Genomic DNA, 19,961 nt, shown 5'->3' with positions numbered 1-19,961 from the left:
GTCCAGGATCCAGCTGAGGTGTGGAAGAATCCAGGGGCTTTCAAAGTGTGCTCCCTAGAACCCGAGGGCCCGTGGGGAGCCATGGCAGTCAGGCTGGGTGGCCGGCGGTCCAGGCCCCTTGGGCTTGCTGAAGCAGAGCAGCTTCGCCGTGGCCTGTTGAGCCCCACATACCTGGTGAGCTGCATCGTTCTGATTGTGAGTTGACAGGAGGAGAGGCTAGCTCAGGTGAAAAGCTATGGAGCTTGGAGCTTGGAGCTATGGGCTGAGCCCAGCCTTGAGGGAGCCTTGAGGGGTCTCCATGTTCCCAAATCCCAACAGAGCGGAAAAGAAAACCCATGCCCATGCATGCACATACACACACCTGTTAACCACCACCACCACCACCCCCCCCAAAAAATCTCAAGCCCAGCTCTTGTCGAGACACGTGCCTATGTCCGAACCAACCACTGTAGTCAAGGGCACCCAGTGTGGTGATTGCCCAAGTCTGGATTAAGTGCGTCTGGGTGGAGAGACTCTATGTGAACCTCAAAGTCAGAGAGTGTGGAGGGATGGGGTCTCTATTAGCAAAGAGAGGGGCCACAGATGCTAGTGCCCGCCAAAGCTTCTCACACTTGGGCACTGCCTTGCCCTCCTGCAAATGTCCTCAGGTCAAGAGGCCAGCCCAGACCGTTTTCTGGTGGCCCAACGTCAAAATTCTCAAGAGAGGTGGTCTAATGGGCCCAGCTAGGAAGAGCTGTCAGTCCCTAGTTCAGTCCGTCCACCACTGGCCAGGGGACAGGGTCATGCAATCCAAGCTTGGTTGCCAGGTCTGCTTCTCAGGGAAAGGCAACTGTGAGCAGGAGAGACACATCCAGAACGCCTATCACATTTATTTTGGACTTACTGTAATGCACATTCCTGGGCTCAGACCAAGCCTCCCTGGGGATTCTTACACACAGTCAAGTTTAAGAACTATCAAGTTTGGGTCTTTCTAAAGCAGCATGGTACAAATTCTAGTTGTCATCACTTATGATTCATAGCATTATCTTGTCTCTACAGCCATGACCTTGGGGAGGGGAGAAATAGCATTGCTCTTTCCAACACGTTCTAGAGATGTGATGAAAAGCCACAGACCATCAGAATTTAAAGTCATTACAACATAGAGGCACTAGAGGGCATCCTAGCCAACCACCAGGACCAAGGATGCAGGAGGAGGCAGAACCACCTGGGGTTGAAAGATGCTAGTGACATCTGTTCCCTATGTGTGCACCCATGTGCGCGCGCGCGCGCGCGCACACACACACACACACACACACACACACCCTCTGAGGTCAGGGGAGGGTCTTTATCAGGTTCTTTTGTCTTCGGCATGTCAAGATATCACTCTACAAATAGTGCTGTAGCTCTAATTGGGGCTTATTTGCTGCTGGGCTGCCTGACCTTGGGGAAGGCTCCACCCCTTCTGGCCTCAGGATCCCCAGTGAAACTGCAGGGGTCAGGCAAATGATCCTGAAGCTCTTCCCAGAGAAGGGAAGAAGTTTTACTTTGCCCGTCTGCCACTTCTGTGGGCTTCAGCCCTCTCACCAGGCTGTGAGGTCCCATAACGGCAGGGGGCATGTGTGGCTCGTCCCCGTGGCCCCGGGCTCTGCCTGACAGAGTGGATCCCTGAACAAAATGCTCCAAGAGGGCGGCGGGGGCTGACTGCCGTGGGCCCTGCCTCCAATGATTCTGCAGGACCCTGAGAGTGACTTTCGCCTCTTTGAGCCTGTTTCCTCCCCTGCATTGTGGACAAGGACCCCCAAGTTGGGGTGTGAGTATGTCCACACGCTCAGTGTGCAGGAAATATGATTTTGTTTTTCTGTAACTGAACATAACTTCTAATTTGAACTCCTGTTCTGCCAAGCGGCAGAGATCGCCTCAAGCTGATTGACGGTCCCTTTGCCCTTTGTTGGTGGGGCTGCATCTCAGGTCCAGCGGCATTTCATAGCATCAAAGCACTGGGGAAAGGTACCCTGGTCTCCACTGACATCACTCTGTGACCACCTGCATGGTTGATGAAAAGCCCACATCGTCAGTCGTTATCATGCGGTCCTCATGGCTTAACCAAGAGGATTGACACTTTCCTCCCTCTCCCAAACGAGAATGTGAGGTAGACTGCCCTGGGCTAGTATGGCCTCGCCGTGGTCTCTCTGCTAGGTCCCTCTGCCGCCTGCACCTGCCCTGGCTCCTGCCTCCAAGTCTGCAGTCCCCGCAGGCCCACAAAGAAGGGGAGGAAAATAGAGCAGCTCTTCTTTGCAGGTCATTTGGCGGGTGGCACAGGACACTCCCACTGGAAGCCCATTGGTCAGAACTTAGATGTAGCATCCCATACCACTGCAAAGGAGCCTGGGAAATGTAGTCTTTGTTCTTGGAAGACATTAATTCGCTAAACAGGAGGGTTCCGTTACTGAGGAGGAGGGAGAATGAACATGGGGGGAGGGAGGACAACTCTCATAGCTCTCATGGCTGCAGGTCTCCATGGCTCTCAGAACTTCTGTCACCGTCCCCTGCCCAAGGCCTCAGCTTGAGGATGGGCCAGGGCTTGGGGAAGGAAGCTGGGAGGGGTAGGATTAGATGTCCTCTCCCCGCTTTTCCCTCCCCAACCCACACACACAACAGAGGCTAAACATTTTTGAAGTATATTTTTATTGTAAAGTAGCTCAACCCTACAGGCAAGAATAAAAAACCTAATAGACATCTGTACACCTGCCAGCCACGTGTAGCAAATATTGCCATTTTCGTATTTGTTGCAGATTTTCAGAAATTAAATACTACAGATTCAAGAGAAGTCTCCAGCCTTCTTCCTGAATCCCCTTTCCCACTTCTCACCTCACCTCGGAGGAGGAGCCCATTCTGAATTCAGTGTTTCATCGGTCCCCTGTGTCTTTTACTCTTAATACAAATTTAAGTATCGTAAATGACCCAGAGCATTGCTTTGCAGTTTGGAACTTTCTACGAATGGTCTCTTCCTGCACGATTCATTATGTTCATTATGCCGTTTGCTTTCTTTGCTCTCAGCATCGTCTCTGAAATGTATCCATAATGACAGCTACAACTCAGCCTCAGGCATTTATCATGGGTCCTGGATATGGAATGTGGCGAGCGTATATGGCTGCGTGCCACCTGTGTTTCTCTCTTCTTTTGATACACGGGTTTTTGCAACTGTTTGCTATTCAGTGATGCTGCAGTGAACATCTCTGTTCATGTCTCTCTGGGCACAGACACCAGAGTCTCTCTGTGTCAGTGGTTCTGAGAGCATACTCAGGGACCAGCAGCAACAGAGTAGCATCACCTGGAACCAGTTAGAAATACAAATTCTCAGCATCCCCTCGCCACCACCCCCCCCCCAGATCTACTGAATCAGACACTCAGGGTGGAACCCAGCGCTGTGTGTTGTAACAAGCCCCCTCCAAGAGGCTGGTACAAGAATTTGAGAAGCTCTGCTCTAGGGTTTAGACCACAAGTCAAGCGGCTGTGTTCGGCAAAGGCACATCCTCAAATGTTCTAGATGCTGCTGGATTTTTCTCCAGCATTTACACTATCAGAACGGAAAGTTTCCTTTCATCCTTGCCAGCCCTTTGTATTATCAGAATTTAACTTGTCTCCCGTTGGGCGGGAGGTGTGGGCTCTGTTCGTTTTTTCAGCTGAAGTTCTCTCTCTGGCCCCAGGGGTTCCCTCTTACGACATCACACCTTCTCTCCGCCCCCAGGTTCCTGCGGGTCTACAGCTTTGGAAACACGCAAACCTTGACTCTGCTCTTCCCAGGGACATTAGTGAGGGTTCTCAGTTGTAAGCAACAGCAAGGGGACTTAGCAGCAGGATGTGGGGGGCTCCCAGAATCCAGGCAGCTGGAGATCAGGCTGGGAGAAATGCAGGATCCACCCCACAGCGGGAAGGAGGGGAGGCAGAAAGGCCCCAGGCTGGTCTGGGCAGTCAGCTCGCTTCTACCTGGACCCTTATCCCCACATATCCTCCTTACTCTCTTTGTTCGACTCCCAGGACTCAGGGTCATGGGGATGAGTATCTGATTGGTCAATGCCCAGTCACTGCCAACTTGAAGAAGGGCTTGGCCTCCTTGGTTTTTGTTCTAGGGGGACACCGGGATTGGCCCTTCTCCAGGTTCTCTCACACAATGGGGAATTCCTCTAAAAGGCAGGTCGGGCCCCAACAGAAAGGGGGGGCAGAGCTGGAAAGTCAAGAACATCCTGTGCTGAGTGGCCATGGGCTCAGTGAGCCGAGGTGTGTAACTGGTGTATTAAGCAGTCTGACCTTAAACGGGGTATAAATGTGGAACAGTGTAATGTGTCCCCAGGGCACCTGGGTGGCTCAGGCAGATAAGCATCCAATTTCGGCTCAGGTCACGATCTCGCAGTTTGTGAGTTCGAGCCCCACGTCGGGCTCTGTGCTGACAGCTCGGAGCCTGGAGCCTGCTTCGGATTCTGTGTCTCCCTCTCTCGCTGCCCCTCCCCCAGCTCACGCTCTGTCTCTCTCTCCAAAATGAATACACGTTAAAAAATATATATATTTTTAATGTGTTCCCAATCACCTCGAAGAAGCTGCTTGATCCTTCGCGACACCTGGTCACTTTCTGACTCTCCTCGGCTCCTGCCTTCCATGGTTTCCCTTGCTGCCTCTTACCGGGACACTTGCCATCAACCAGCCTGCCTGGGTAAGGCAACAGCAAGAGCACCGAAGCCTGGGTACTTCTACGGGGCCCTTGCCGCCGAGAAGCCCCTCGTGCCTGCCATGAGGGATGTGCAGGCTCTTTCACTGCTGCCCACCCACTCAGCCCTGCCCTTCTCTCCCTTGGCCTCTTTTCTCTGCTCAGAGAGGCCTGGAAAGGGGCAGATCTGCAGGGCTCCAACACAAGCGAGTGTCCCCCCGGGGCATGAGAAGCTGGTCACCTCTTTTTGCAGACACCCCATCTCTGTGAGGAGCACCATGCATCTCTCCTCATTTGGTTTTGGGGGTTGGGAACAGAAGGAAAGCCACAGCAATCCCCCCCCCCAGGCTGACAATTCCAGTCTCCCATGAGCCCCTCTCTCTAAGTGGTCAGCTTAATCAGGTGATGGCCAGGATAGCAAGGACCCTCCCCTCCCCCCCCCCCACCATGAGCCTGGGAGAGGATCTCTTTCTAGAGTATTCTCCATCTCCTTCTTCCCAGCTTTGGGTCTGGTTGCTGATTCTGGGGCAACAAAAATTTTCTTTCCTCAACTTGCTATGCTTAATGATGTTGGGAGCCCTTGATGGTGGTGACAGGCAGGAACGGAGTATTGTTCGGACCCGCCGCAGGGGGCCGAGGGTCTCCCCCACCCCCACATGGACGTGCACCCCACCCCCCACACGCTCAAAAATGCACACCATTTCCCTGAAGGTTAAGTTTGTCTGTGAGTTATAGACAACTCCAGATAACAATGGTTTAAACAAAAGAGACATTGATTTCTCTCTCTTGTAAGTCGGCACAGGCAGTCCAGGGCTCGCACAACAGTTCTACCTTCCTCGGGGACTCAGGCTCTTTTGCTTTTCTTGCTCTGCCATCCCCAACACGTGGTTCCTACTTCATGGTCCAAAATGGCTGCTTGAGTTCCGGCCATCATGTTCACGTTCCAACACCAGGAAGGACGAGGGGGTGACACGAGGCCCGCCCGTGCTTGTTAAGGCACCTTTTGAGAGGTTGCACGCGTTGCTCTCCCTTATACCCCAGTGGCCAGATTGGGGTCACGTGATCATACCTGGCCGTGGGGGAAATGTCGTTCGTCTGGGTGGCCGTGTGTTCAGTTAATACGCTCCGCGAGGCAGTCTGAGCTGCTCACCTACGTGGTTTGACTCTCTCTGTCTCTCTCTCTCCCCCTCCCCCTCCCCTCCCACCCTGGCCTGGCTGGCAGCGGGCACTGGTCCGGGGGGCAACTGCACGGGCTGCGTCATCTGCTCCGAGGAGAACGGCTGTTCCACGTGCCAGCAGAGGTTGTTCCTGTTCATCCGCCGGGAAGGTATCCGCCAGTACGGCAAGTGTGTGCATGACTGTCCCTCTGGCTACTTCGGCGTCCGCGGCCAGGAGTTCAACAGGTGCAAAAGTACGTGGTTCCTCCCTTGTCCTGTGCTCGTGCTGGGCCCCTGAGGCCTCCGGCCCATATCCGCCCCCTCCCCCCCCCCGACAGGGCCACAGGGCAACTGGTTTGTGCCTGAGCCCAGACTCTGGGATTTCAGGCGGGGTTTCAGGCTGACTCCGAAGCTGCAAGCAAGTCAGTGTCCTGTCTGGTCTCAGCGCTAAGGGGGCAGGGAACCTTCGCCTCCACCCTATGCACTGTGTGGCCTTGGGCGTGTTAACTCGCGCCCTCTGGACCTAGCTCAAGCGAGAAAAGGAGTCCTAAGTCCTGACTCTGCTTTGCATGGCGACCCGGGACAAACCACGGCCATCTTTGAGCTTTGATGGAAATGGGGCAGAAAGTCCGCACTCCCAGCCTAGATTTGCTATGTGACGACATCAGACGAGCCGCTTGCCCTCTCCGAGGGCAGCCGCCCTCACCGCGGGTGACCTTGGCTCTGTTGCAGAATGTGGGGCCACGTGTGAGAGCTGCTTCAGCCAGGACTTCTGCATCCGGTGCAAGCGGCGGTTTTACCTGTACAAGGGGAAGTGTCTGCCCACCTGCCCGCTGGGCACCGCGGCCCAGCCCAGCACGCGGGAGTGCCAGGGTGAGTGGGGGCCTCCTCGCCCCACCTGCTTCCCTGCAGGGCCCGGTGCGTGCGGGGCGTTGGGAGAGCCGGAAGAACCTTAAGAGAATGTCGCGTGGTGATTGGAGGCCCAACAGGTGACGTCAGGCACACAGAGGGAGCCTCCAGCACCGTCACTGTGATTTGCCGTTATTACCGACAGCGGCTTCACTGCCCTTGCCAGGGGGAGGCAGCAGAGGTCACGAGAAGAGTACTGCCGAGGAATAAGACAGACCCGCGTTCACATCCTTTTCACTTCTCCCCTTCGCCCCTCCCTGAGCCTGGCTAACCTCCCCACCCCTACTTCAAGCTTCAGGTCAGGAGTCACCTCCTCCAGGAAGTCTTCCAGCTCCCCCCAGGCCCCTGGGGCCCATGCCTCCTCTGGGCTCCGGCACCTGCCTGTGCTTCCTCCCGTTACCGCAGGAGCACCCTGCCCTTCCCGCCTGACTTTTCTAGGCGGTGAACTCTGGGAGGCAGAGCCAGTCGGTCTGGTCACCGCTGCCACTCAGCACCTAGCACAGCATGAGGCACACAGTAGGTGCTCAGTCCCTGCTTGTCAAATCAACACATCTAGCAAAAGGACCGTTGTTCTCAGGCCTGGAGACCTGGCTTCTGGGCCCGATCAGGTCTGAAACGCTTACAGTGTTCTGATGTTGAACCCCCTTCTCTGTTCCCTTAGCGGGCCCCTTACCTACTCAAGGCCTCAGTGGCCTCATCTGCAAAATGGGGGTATCCCATAGCTGCCCTGTTCTTTGCCTACTTCTCAGGGGCTCTTAAAAGAATCAAATGTGAACAAATATATAATATATATATATTTATATATATTTATGATGTATATATATTTATACATATTTATAATGTATATATTTATATTTATAAGTAAATATAAATATATAAATATATACTTATAAATATGTATTTATATTAATAAATATATATATTTATATACATTTATAATATATATTTATAATATATTTCTATTATATGTTTTTATATTTATATATTTATATTTATTATAGAAATATATAAATATAAAAAATATATATGTTCACATTTGATTCATATATATATGACATGATTTGATATATATGTACATATATATATATGGGTTTTTTTTAAGTTGTTTCCTACTGAGGACGTTCATGTCCCATGACCTCATTTTTCCTCACAACAGCACTGCACGGCTTCCACCTTCCACAGCCCATCAAAGGCACATGATCAAGGTCGAAGCAGTGTCTCTGCCCTGAGGGCCTCCCAGCAGACCTTCTGGCCTCTTCGCCTGGCCCTCCTCCTCCCAGCCTTCACCCTGCCCCTGCTCTAGCTGCCATCCCTCAGACACGGTCTGCCAGGCCCCCAGGGCTGTGCACGCCTACCCTCATGGTGCTTCCTTCTGGTCCCACTGGATCACCTCCTCTCCCTTTAGCCCCTCTGTCATCTCCTGGGGGAAGTCTTCCCCTCTAAAGCCAGTGGTCACGCCCCACCCCCTTCCCCCCGCCGCATCTGGCCTGGGCATGCTTTAGTCTAGCGCCCATCCCGGGCTCTCATAAATAGATATTTAAGTGTCTCCCCTCTGCTCCTTGTGAGAGCTTGCAAACCCCTTGCATGTGGAGACAGCGTTCGGGGAACGGGACCCCCTCAGACCCTGCCCTTGGATCTGAAGGACACTCACTGCCAGCTGACCAGAACTGTCTATCTGTCTGTCTGTCTGTCTCCACCCAGCAGAAGAATGTGAGCTGGGCCCCTGGGGCAGCTGGAGCCCCTGCATGCACAACGGGAAGACCTGTGGCTCGGCCTGGGGCCTGGAGACCCGGGTGCGGGAGGCCGGCCGGGCCGGGAGGGACGAGGCAGACACCTGCCAGGTGCTGTCCGAGTCACGGAAATGTCCCATCCAGAGGCCCTGCCCAGCAGGTGAGCACCAGGCCGGCATTCGGGGCTGCAGTGGGCAGGGCCCACGGGGGACTTTGAGCAGCTGGGGACATCACCTGCCCAAATAGTGCGTGTAGGGCTGCCCGAAAGTCCAAGAGTAGCCATTCCTTCCCATGGGCTAAGCATCGCCCACCCCGGTGTCCTTCCTGGCTGGGGTCAGTCCCAGCTATTAAAGCCACTGACTTAAAGAGAAGAGAGGCCGCGGAGGGTGGTAGGTACGACGTGAACAGTGAGTAGCAATAATGCGCAGGGGGCCAGCATTAACTGTGCATCTGCTATTGCCGTGGCCAGTGTGCTAATCCACCTTCAGGTCATTTAATCTGCACCATGACTCGATGGTGTGGAATCGTTACCATCCCCCTTCAACAGAGGAGGAGATCGGGGCCCAGAGAGGTTGTCACTTGCCTCAGGGTCATGCAGCTAGGAAAGTGTGGACCTGGGATCCAAACGTAGGTCTGTGTGCAAAGAGGAATCTAGAGTCAGTGTAAGGAACCCGGATCCAGGTTACGGGGGCGGTGGGGGGGCACACAGCTGGCATGTGGTAGGGCCAGGACTTGAGCCCAGGGACACGCCTGGTTTCAGGAGCACTTGTCGTCTGGGTTGGGAGTACAGACAGCAGAGCTGGGCGGCCGGGGACAGAGGGTGAGGTTGAGAGGGGACTGGGGAAACTAAGACCCCAGGCCCCCAAAAACACCCACGTGGACAAACGGACAGATGGAAAGTTCTCTACAGCACCTGTCACGGCACATGATTGCTGGTGGTGATTGGCAATGGAGGGACAGAGAGAGAGGAAATGTCTTCCCATAGGTGATGATGATGATGATGAATGAAGAATGAATGACAGCAGCAAACATTCATGCGCTGGGCCCTGTGGTCAGTCTGTAAACCGATGCCTTTCGTCCTCACGACAACCCTACTGTGAGCTATTTGCATCCTCCGGGGCTCAGCTCAAAGTCCCCTCCGCAGAGAGGCCCTCCACGACTGCCCCTGCCAAGAGACACCACCCGTGTCTGGGACCGCCATCCCGTGGTGTCACAGCACTTACTTCCTCCCAAAATGATGGCGCACACTCTTGTGCTGCCTTGTTTAGTGTCTGTCTTCCTTACTAGAATGCGATCCCCGGTGAAAGCCGAGTCTTTGTCCGCCTTGTTCACGGCTGCCTCTCCAGGGCCTAGAACAGGGTCTGGCACACAGTAGGTGCTCAGTTAACATTTGTTGAGGAGTGGATGGGTGGGTGGATGGGAGGAAGGTGGGCCCATATCAGGCAGGCAGAGGGAAGGGCTGGGGACCCCACACCACTCACCCCACCCTCCTACCTTCAAAGCTGGCACAGCCACTCAGGCAGTGGCCACCCTTCATCCCCCAGATGCTTATGTCATTTCAGCTGACACAGCCAGCCCCGGAGTTTAGAGTGGGAGCCTGGCCTAAGCAACCCCTAAGGGTTCAGGAGTGGGTGAAGGGAGGCCCAGAGGTGGACAGCCTCATCTAAGAGGATGACCCAGGATCTGCCCTGAGGGGTGAGTGGAGGCAGGAAGGCTGGGGGGAGAAGGTGTGGTCTTTTCCTCCACGTGAGCCGGGAGCCACTTGAAAGTGACACCAGGAAGTCCAACCCAGACTATGTCACCAGCCAAGCAAGGTCCCTGTTGGGCCTCAGTCACTTTATCTGAGAAATGGGACGAATCAGATGTTTGTGCTAGAAACTCATCCCCGCCGCAGGGTTGGGGGACTGGGGGTACAGTGGGGTCAAGGTTCCCAGGTAGGTCTGGGGTTTGCAGGCCAGGCCACCCCTCCCCACAGCACGGACTGTCATATGGGGGCGGTGGGGCCGCGCCTGCTCCCACACCTGCGGGACGTGGCTGCATGCAGGGGTGCTGGCTGAATGCTACTGTCCTTGTCGTCTGAGGCCAGAGCTGGGGCCCCGAAGGTGAGTGGGGGAGCTGGTGCCGGGACCCGGGCAAAAGGTATGGAGTCTCCGGCTTGGAGCCTTGTAAACTGCGAAGTGAGTGCCCCCAGGAGGGTCACGGGCACCCCCCGCGAGGCCGCCCTAAGTCCTGACCGGCCCCCTCGCCCCATGCGAACCTCTGGGCCTGGCCAGGCCAGATGCCCGGCATGGTGGGGGTGGGGGTGCCCTCAGACAGTCAGTGCCCCTCCTCACCTGCTAGGGAAGTGGGAGCAGTGGTCCATGTCGGGTAGGTTCCCCCGCAGTCCACGCTCCAAAGTGGAGTGATTGTAAGGTCAGCACCCAAAGGTGGTTCTGAGCCCCGCTCAGGGGGAGTGGGGGGCCCACCCTCATCTGGAAGGATGGAGGGGCCTCCCGGGGCCCCGAATGGCCTCAGAAACAACACCCTGTGCTCTCGGTGCAGAGAAGAGCCCCAGCCAGAAGAAGGGCCGGAGAGACGGGCGCCCGCGCAAGGACAGGAGGCTGGATCGCACGCTGGACGTGAGGCCCCACCAGCCGGCCGCCTGAGGAGCCCCAGAGCTGCAGCCCCCAGCGCCCCGTGCCTCCTGCTCCAGCCCTTTCCACCACGGTTCCTGCTGCTGCTTTGTCTTGCCTCTCCCCACCCTCTGTCCCTGTGTCCTTCCACCTTTCCTGTTTCTCTTTCTGATACTCCTTCATCTGTCTTCCTCTCCTCCCTCCCTCTAATCCTCTCCCTTCTTACTCATTTCCCTTTTATCTACCTGCCTTTCTTTTCCTTTTCCGCTGCTTTCCTTCCTGTTCTTCACCGTGCCCTCTGTGTCTCTTCTCTCTCTCCCTCTCTCTCTCTCTCACACACGCACACGCACACACACTTTGAGAGACCGACCGTCTGTGCCTTGCTCCCCAGATGCTCTATCTACTTCTTAAAGAAAGCAAACCACTTTTTCTAGGCCTTACCCTGACCTTGTCCTGACCCCAGCTTCGCAGAGAAGGGGTTTCCAAGGGCAGGGCCCAGGTCGCAGTACAGGCAGGCTGCTTGTATCCGGACAGCCCCGCTTCTGCTCCAGAGGAGACCCCAGAACCCAGGGCTGTGAGTGCCCCCTGCTCAGGCCAATCCCTGGAGGCCATTTCCACGGCCCTTGGTCACCAGCTCGCATAGGAAGCCCCAGAAGAGGCCATCAAAGCTGAAAGGAATTTTGAGATTATCCAGGCTGCTCTGTTCCCCACCCTGGAGCCCCCTGTTGTACTCATGGGGAAACTGAGGCCCAAGAAGGGACTTGCCCAAGGGAACCCAGGTGCTAGACTTTTTACTTACTGGCTGCCCTGCAGGGCACAACTCTGGGGGCCTTTGGAGAGGAGATGAAGGAAGGAGCAAGGGAAGGGGCAGAAGCGAGGGAAGATTCTCCCACTCCCCCACGCCACCACTGAACCCTGCGCACTCGTATTTCACTGTGACAACCTCACACACCCGGCAGGAAGAACATTGGCGGGGGGGGGGGGGGTCCTCCAGTTAGACCTAGCTGAGAAGTGGGTTTGTTCTCACTGCCTGTCATTCCACCATCATGGTACCAACCTCCTCCTCCTTGGCCTCCCGGATTCTCCAGAAGGGGGGCTCCCAGCTTGCCCTGGCATTACCTGCTGGCCTGAACTGAGAAGGTCCAGCAGCTAGGAGCTTTGAGGGTCTGGGGTGGCCTGGGGACGGGGTGTGTGCAGGCTGGAAGAGAGGCTGAAAGGGACAAAGTAGCACTCCCCCACCCCACAAGAGTGTCCACCCGCAGGCTTCCCTCTGCCTGGCACACCCTCTGAACCCCCCCCAAAGGCCCGCCCTCACTCCTAGCTCCCCTCCTCCTCCCTGAGGACAGCCACAGCCCTTCCTTGCCTGGCCAGACTACCAGCTTCTCTTCTGCAAAGTTTGTGCCTCTGAAATGCTCTATTGTCGTTGTTTCAAGGTCCTGACTTTTTTTTTTTTTTTTTTTTAATAAAGAGAAAAGAAAAAAGAAATTTGCAAGTGCTTCTTGGGCATCAGGCGGGTGTTACAAAACCATGATGCTGATGAGTTTGGAGTAGCCGAATCTAAACCATGTGGGGCGGTCTTCCCTGGAATGCGCAGAGGGCCTGGGTGTGTGGGGGACGAAGGGGGTGCTGAAAGAAGAGAAGGGGCCCACAGTCCCCCAGGCTCCTCTCAAGAAGGAGGCTTAGCCACAGACAGAAGGCAGTAGCACTGTCGGCCCCCACCCCCAGCACCTCTCGGCCCCATGAATCACAGGAGGGGCCGGGGAGGCCCAGGAGGCACGACCATCCTAAGGAGCCATCTCAATCCCCTGGGCTGCTGGTGAGAGTGGCTTTAGCACTGGGGGCCCAGGTTCAAGTCCCAGCCTGCCACCAGCCATCTGTGGGCTTTAGGCCAAGTCATTTTTTCTTTCTGGGCCTCAGCCCCCCCCCCCCCCAATCTGATGGATGCAGAGGGGGCCTGACCAGATAGAAGCCGTTGCCCGAATAGGAGTGGCCCAGCAGCATCTTCCTGAGCGCTTTTTGTAAAAATTCAGATTCCAGGGCCATACCCCAGGCCTACCAGTCTCCAACAAGTTCGGCGGCAGACAGTGGGAGCCAACGACCCATTCCAGGACAAGCTCAGCCGAAAGGGTGGCTCTCGGGTGACTTAGAATCCCAGCTGCCATTTTGATTCTGAAAGCGGGGCTCGGCAACGTGGTTCTTCGGAGTCTCACGTGTGTATCTCTCCTCTATACAGTTTTCTGGTGAGATTTGAATTCTAGGATGCCAGATGCTATTCCACAGAGAAAACAAGGCTTGGCCCGAGCGGAGGAGTTGCTGTTTAGCCCTCCCGCCCAGCTCCGCCACGCTGCGCCGGCCACCCCCAGAGCCCACTCCGCAGGCAGACTCCCCACCCGGGAGCTCACGGTGTCCCGGTTCCCCCGGACCCGCACCACGGCCCTGCCTGTCATTCCCACCTCCTGTCCCTAGAGGGCGCCGCCCAACCAGGAACAGCGCTGCAGGCGCGCTTGCAGCCAGGCACTTTGTAGAAACGGGGACGCAAGGCTTTTCTCTCCTATGGGGCTGGTGGGCAGGAGGGGGGGGGGGTGGATGACAGGGGGAGGCCGCCTCCCGCCTCAGGCTGGACGACAACAGACAACAGTTGCAATGGTGAAACCATTCACAGCAGTGAAGGCCCAGGGCTCGGACCCTCCCTCGCACAGAGGGGACAGGGATTCATCCTACAGCGGTAATGGAGACTGTAGCAGTTCCTGACCTCCCGGCCTCCAGCCCCCAGTGACTCGGGGAGTTCTGTTTCTCCCATGTTCACGTATAGGAGGATTTCAGACCATCCTGTGCGGCCCATCAGACTCAGGAAACGTGCATGCTTCTGAGAACAAAAGCAGCAGTAGTGATACTGACGATTAATGATCGGAATGTCTTAAACGTAATTAACACGACCCAGGGCTTTGGGGGCAGTATCTTTTTTCCTTTGCTTTTCTCTCTTCGATGTAGATCACCTTTCCGACTTCTCCTGTGTGCGTGCCTTTCCGCGTCATCTCCTGCCGCTTCACAGCAGCGCTGCAAGCTAACTTACAGAAGAGGAAACTGAGGCTCGAGTTAAAGTCGCTCAAAAGTTACCAGTCTCACCTCGCCATCGGTTCAGTAAATATGCACCAAGGCGCTGCTGTGTGCCTGGGACTGTGCTGGGTGCTGGTGATAAAGACCCAAGACCTTGTCCCTGGAGCTTTCCAGTCTGTACTCAAGTCAGTTACAATGGCGTGACAGGGCTGCACATCGCCCCCCCCCCCCCCCCCGGCGACAGGATCTGGGAGGAGGGACAGCAAATGCGTCTACACAGCCCAAGGGGGCTCAGGGAGCACCTCCTCCAGGGCCAGATGGATAGGCTGGGAACGGAAGCCGGACACGGGTCTGGAGGGGGCCCAGCTCCGGGAAACAGGCTGTGCAAATGCCTGGAGCAGAAGCTGTTCGTGGAGGTACTGACCCCAGAATGTGCCAGCTTCCTAGGCCCCCGACCCTGGGATCCAAGCACTCAGCCCTGGGGTCTCTTGCTTCTCCACCTTGCCCTCCAACTGCCAGCCTTCCCCATAGTCTTCCATTCAACTGGACACTCACCACCCACAAGGCCGAATAGATCAGCCAGCCAGACCCGGGACTGAAGAAGCCAGCTCAGAAGTGACTCCTGCAGCCCTTAGCTGCACAGTCTGCCTAGCTAAGGCCCCAGCGGAGAGAATCTGCCCTCTCTGAACTCCTGATCCTCAGGACTCACAAGCATAATAAAATGGTTGCTGCTTTCTGTGCCTGAGGTTTGGAAGCTTTGTTTTGCAGCAACAGACAACTGGAATGGGGGTGAAGAGGGGTGAGGCAGGGAAGAGCCTCACAGGAAGGCCAGAAATTTCACCTGCGGGCCACTGACCATCTCTGAGCCCTTAGGCAAGATCCTGTCCATCTCTCTGTGCCTCAGTTTCCTCCTCTGTTAAAGGGGACAAGAAGAGTATCTCTCATGGTGTCACTGCAAGGTTTAAATAAGCTCCAATAATACGTGGGAGTTTATACACGCAGTAAGTCCTCAATAAAGGTTTTTATTCCAATGCCTATTTCATTCATTCATTCAACAACCATCTCCCAAGCACTAAGTCAGGGCCAGGAGCTGTGTGAGGCATTTACCATTAAAAACTTAAATTCATCCTCCAGCTCACCCTCGGAAGTAGCTTTTATTATTTATTTTTAATTTTTTTGTCATGTTTATTTAATTTTGAGAGAGAGGGACGGAGCAGGAGTTGGGGAGGGGCAGAGAGAGAGGGAGACACAGAATCGGAAACAGGCTCCAGGCTCCGAGCTGTCGGCACAGAGCCCGACGCGGGGCTCGAACTCACGAACCATGAGATGGTGACCTGAGCCGAAGTTGGTGCTTAACCGACTGCGCCACCCAGGCGCCCCAAGTAGATTTTATTATTATCCCTACTTTTTATACGTGAGAAATCCAAGGCTCAGAAAGGAAGTAATGGAGTGGGAACTCAAAACCTCGCCTTCCACCAGGTGGCCACTTCCTGCGGGGCGCCAATGGGGTGCGCCCCACTCAGCCCAGGAAGACGAGTGTCACGAAAGATGCGTCCAGATCTCCACTGCTCTTCTGGGCAGTATTGCTCCTGTAACAGCAAAAAAGCCTCATCTGGAAAAGGGACTCCAAATGGCCCTTACACACGCGCCAGAAGAGATGGCCAGCTTCGTTCAAATGAAATGACAATAAAATCACCCAGAGCTATCATTTGGGACCTATCTGATTGGCAAAGGGCCGGAATGGGAAACCACAGGGCTTGGCCAGGCTGTGGGTGAGCCCGCGCTCTCTCCTGCCTTCCTAGGGGGAGGAACATGGCCCAGCCACTAGCGAAGATGAGTTGATGACATCTATCAGAATGACAACACACTCGTCCCCTGACTCGGCGGTGACCCACTTCCAAGGATGTGTAAAAACACAAGCATATGTGCCTCACAGCTGTTCCCTGCAGCCTGCGTGTGATCACAAAAAACGGGACACATCCCAAACCTCTGTAGGAGACCCTCTTAAGGTATAATCGGCCAGCACTCAGTGGCACACCAGGCCGCTGAGAAAGGATCCCGAGGAAGTGTTTGATGTACTGACACAGGGCAATTGCCCACATGCATTATTAACGGAGAAAAGCAAGTTGCAGAACTTGGGTGGGGGCCGGGATTGGAGCAGGTGGAAGGAGACTGGCTTTTCTCTTTTGCTCCTTTGGACTTGCAAGACACGGGAATATACTACCAAGTCCCCAAAATGAAAATGAAACTAAAATACTTTGGAGACAGTCACACTAGGCAAATGGGTCTTTAAATCCCCTGAATACACATTCACATGGCTTTGCATCAACTCCAAAATGAAGCTTTTTTTTTTTTTTCCCCAACAGGATCTCGGAGACATGGCCTTGAGCTCCAGGAGGGAGGCCCAGTGGGGTGTCCTCGCTCCTGCCAAAGAGCAGGGGTGCGGCTTCCGGGGTGAGCCACTGCGTGGGGTCCCACAGCGTTCTTCCGCCTGGTCACGCAGGCGCTACGTCTACTCCCTACGCAAACCTAGTGCGAAGTTTTGCTGAGACGCTGTCCAGTAGTCTCCTTGACTCCAAATCGTATCTGTTCTGCAGCATAGATGCTCCTCCTCCAGGAAGCCTTACCTGATCCATTGTGTTTTCCCAGTCGAGCTCCCTTCCTCGTGTGACTCAGTCCTCCTCCCTCCTTCCACGCCCTTTGTTCGATACCCTGGGGAGGGGCCTGGGTGCTATAACTCTTGTGGCCATGAGAGGGCAGCATTGCCCAGGGAGCCCGCAGCACCAGGCTGGAGACCACCCTGCTGGCCCAGGGCTCACTGCAAAGCCCTACTGGGTGCCAGATCCCACTCTGCGCACTCTGCTTACTTTAGCTCATTGGAGGAAGGCACTACCGTGGCTGCCTTCTGTCATCCCCATTTTGTCTTCTTCCCCCCCCTTTTTTTTAGACTGTGGGTGTCAAGAGAGTTGAGTTCGTCATTCTCCATCCGGGCAAGCCCCTCTTTTGCTTTATTGAATTTCGCTCTTTTTTTGTTGAATGTTTTTGTTTATTTTTGAGACAAGCTGGGGGGACGGGCGCAGAGAGAGAGAGGGAGACAGGAACCGAAGCGGGCTCCATGCTGGCCGCAGAGGGCCCCGATGCGGGGCCCAAACTCACGAGTGGTGAGATCGTGACCTGAGCCGAAGTCAGATGCTTAGCCGACTGAGCCACCCAGGCGCCCCTATTTAATTTCTCTCTTGATGCCCCTACTCGTCTCTGCCCCCCCCTCCCCCCCGCACACCCACCCTCACTAACTCTGTGTTCTTTAATGTTCTTTAAGGTTTGCATGTTTTTATGTCCAGAAATGATTCGGGGGGCAGGGGTGGCTCAGTGAGTTAAGCGTCCAACTCTTGCTTTCGGATCAGGTCATGACGTCACTGCTTTGTGGGTTCGAGCCCCACATCGGGCTCTTCACTGGCAGTGGGGGGGCAAGACTTGGGATTCTCTCTCTCTCTCCTCTCTCTCTGCCTCGTCCCCCACTTGCACTGTCTCTCTCTCAAAATAAATAAACTTATACTGTTTAAAAATTTTTTAAAAATTGTTTTTAATTAAAAAAAAAACTGTGTGTGTGTGCTACCGATTTCCTCCCGTCCCCTTCCCCCTCACCCACGCGGTGTTTCTTAGATCTAGCTCTCCTGCTCCTGCCCCCTCCGAGGCTCGCTTACCCTGACCTTAGACGCGACTGTCCACTGCTCCCTTCCTCCGACTGCGTCACGGTAATCACTGCCTCTTAGGGCCGCCTTCCTGGGCCTGCGGTAGAATTTCTCTGGGCTACTTACGCAGGGAGAGGGTGGCGGGGTCACTGGCATGCCCCTGCTTTAGGTCCAGCAGAACACAGAATTCCCGCCTCCCACACCCTTTTGCTAACCCCGGGAAGCCCCTGGCTTTCTCGTGTTTTTGCCAGCTCCATGGGGGCAGGTAAAGGAGGAGTGCTTTCACTATTGAACTCTCATTTTCTCCGGTGACCACTGAGAGCGTAGGAGCCTCGACTCACCCTTTTGTCTGCGATGTTCTCCCCCATTTTACTGTGACACAACCGAGGCTGAGGCCGAGGTCCAGGTGGTAGGAGGTACAGCCCTCCCCTTGACCTGCCCCTCTGATGACAATGATGGGTTCGTTTTCCGAGGAGTTAATGACTTTGCCGGCTGGCTCTTTCGTGTTCTCAGGGCAGTGGCTTTGTTAACCCAACAACATGCAAGGGGTTGAGGGGGGGGGAGGTGTGAGGACCTGGGAGCCTTCGTAAAGGGGATTCAGGAAGGGTGAGCCTCATTGCTGGAGGCAATGGAGGAGCCTCAGGACGGCCAACCGGCCCAGTGACATTGGTGACCAGAGAAGAGGAAGCAGGAGGCCAGGAGACGCCGGGAACAAGGTGAAATCTCTACCCCTCATGGCCACAAGACCCTACCAAGTCGGCCCCTGCTCTGTCTTCTGTCCTGTCCTCCTTGCCCCCTCCAGCCACGCTGGCCTCATCTGTTCCTGAAATCTCCTTCTGGCCCCAGGGCCTTGGCACTTGCTATCCCTAACCCTCTGCCCAGAGTGCTCTCCCTGTTGATCTAGATCGCCACTGGCTGCTTCCTTCTCTTTCTCTTAGTTCCACAGAGGCCTTCCCTGACAATCTTATCTAAACAGTACAGGCCGCCCCAAGGCACTCGCTGCTTAGTCCCCGTTCAAATGTTTCTTCATAGCCCTTATGGTGATTTGAGATGATCTTGTTTGGAGATGAGGGTGATCCAGCTGTGACGTCTGTCACCCCATCAGTCTCCAGGGTGGATTGGGCAGATGGGACTGGCTAGGCCAGCGTCCCCTTCCTCCCTCACTGCTCCGTGTATGTCCCTCTTGAAGCTGCAAGCTGGGTCCAAGAGGACGACCTTCCCTGATGGAGGAGGACCATTCTTCCGTCAAGGGTATGCGAGGAGCTGTGCTCCCCCCGTAGAATCTCCAAACAAGCCCTCAAGGTTCCATTTGCAGGAGGACGTAGGGTGGTCAGGCTTCCCAAGACTCCAGACGCATCCAAAGGAGGTGGTGCCTCATTTCTTTTTTTTTTTTTCTTAATTTTTTAAATGTTTATTTTACTTTTTTAAGGGAGAGAGAGAGGGAGAGACAGAATGAGAGCAGGGGAGGGACAGAGAGAGAGGGACAGAGACACAGAATCCGAAGCAGGTTCCAGGCTCCGAGCTGTCAGCACAGAGCCCGACATGGGACTCGAACCCACGGACTGAGAGATCGTGACCTGAGCCGAAGTCGGACGCTTAACCGACTGAGCCCCCCTAGGAGCCCCCGTGCTGCCTCATTTCTAAAGCGAAAAAATAGAATAAAATAAAACGATCTGGTTTATCTAATTCTTTTTTTTTTTTAATGTTTTATTTATTTTTGAGAGAGAGAGAGTGGGAGCGGGGGAGGGATGGGGAGGGATGGGGGGAGACAGGGGATCTGAAGCTGGCTCCGTGCTGACAGCACAGAGCCCGAGGCAGGGCTTGAACTCATGAACCGGGAGATCGTGACCTGAGCGGCAGTGAGACGCTCAACGGACGGAGCCAGCGTTTATCTAATTCTTGACCTCTTTATGTCTGCCCCCGTCACTTGTGTTTGTCTTCCCCACCAGACTAGGCCCAGGGGCCCCATCTGCCTCGAGCACCACAAATCCCAAACATTGAGAAGAGCAGCCGGTACAGGCTAGGCACCCAATCAGTGTTTGTGGAACGAATGGAAGAGGGAAGGAAGGCAGGCGTTGAAGGGGTCGCAGATCACTCACTTTCTGAGTGCTTCCCCTGTGCCC

General features: G+C 55.0%; 1 protein-coding gene across 1 annotated transcript in view; it reads left to right on the top strand.

The window, feature by feature from the left end:
- The window catches only part of RSPO4 (R-spondin 4), a 35,128-nt gene extending 22,604 nt beyond the window's left edge, over window positions 1-12,524 (top strand). The window contains exons 2-5 of the mRNA XM_027069752.2: window positions 5,904-6,092; window positions 6,571-6,711; window positions 8,452-8,637; window positions 11,019-12,524. Of these exons, the coding sequence (XP_026925553.1) occupies window positions 5,904-6,092; window positions 6,571-6,711; window positions 8,452-8,637; window positions 11,019-11,122 (620 nt within the window). The 3' untranslated portion in view covers window positions 11,123-12,524. The remainder of the gene's footprint in view (window positions 1-5,903; window positions 6,093-6,570; window positions 6,712-8,451; window positions 8,638-11,018) is intronic.
- Window positions 12,525-19,961: the final 7,437 nt, after the last annotated feature.

Source organism: Acinonyx jubatus, chromosome A3 (assembly GCF_027475565.1).
Source record: "Acinonyx jubatus isolate Ajub_Pintada_27869175 chromosome A3, VMU_Ajub_asm_v1.0, whole genome shotgun sequence".
NCBI lineage: Eukaryota > Metazoa > Chordata > Mammalia > Carnivora > Felidae > Acinonyx > Acinonyx jubatus.
The sequence above is the reverse complement of the archived record's forward strand: the minus strand, read 5'-3'. Positions and strand labels throughout refer to the sequence as shown.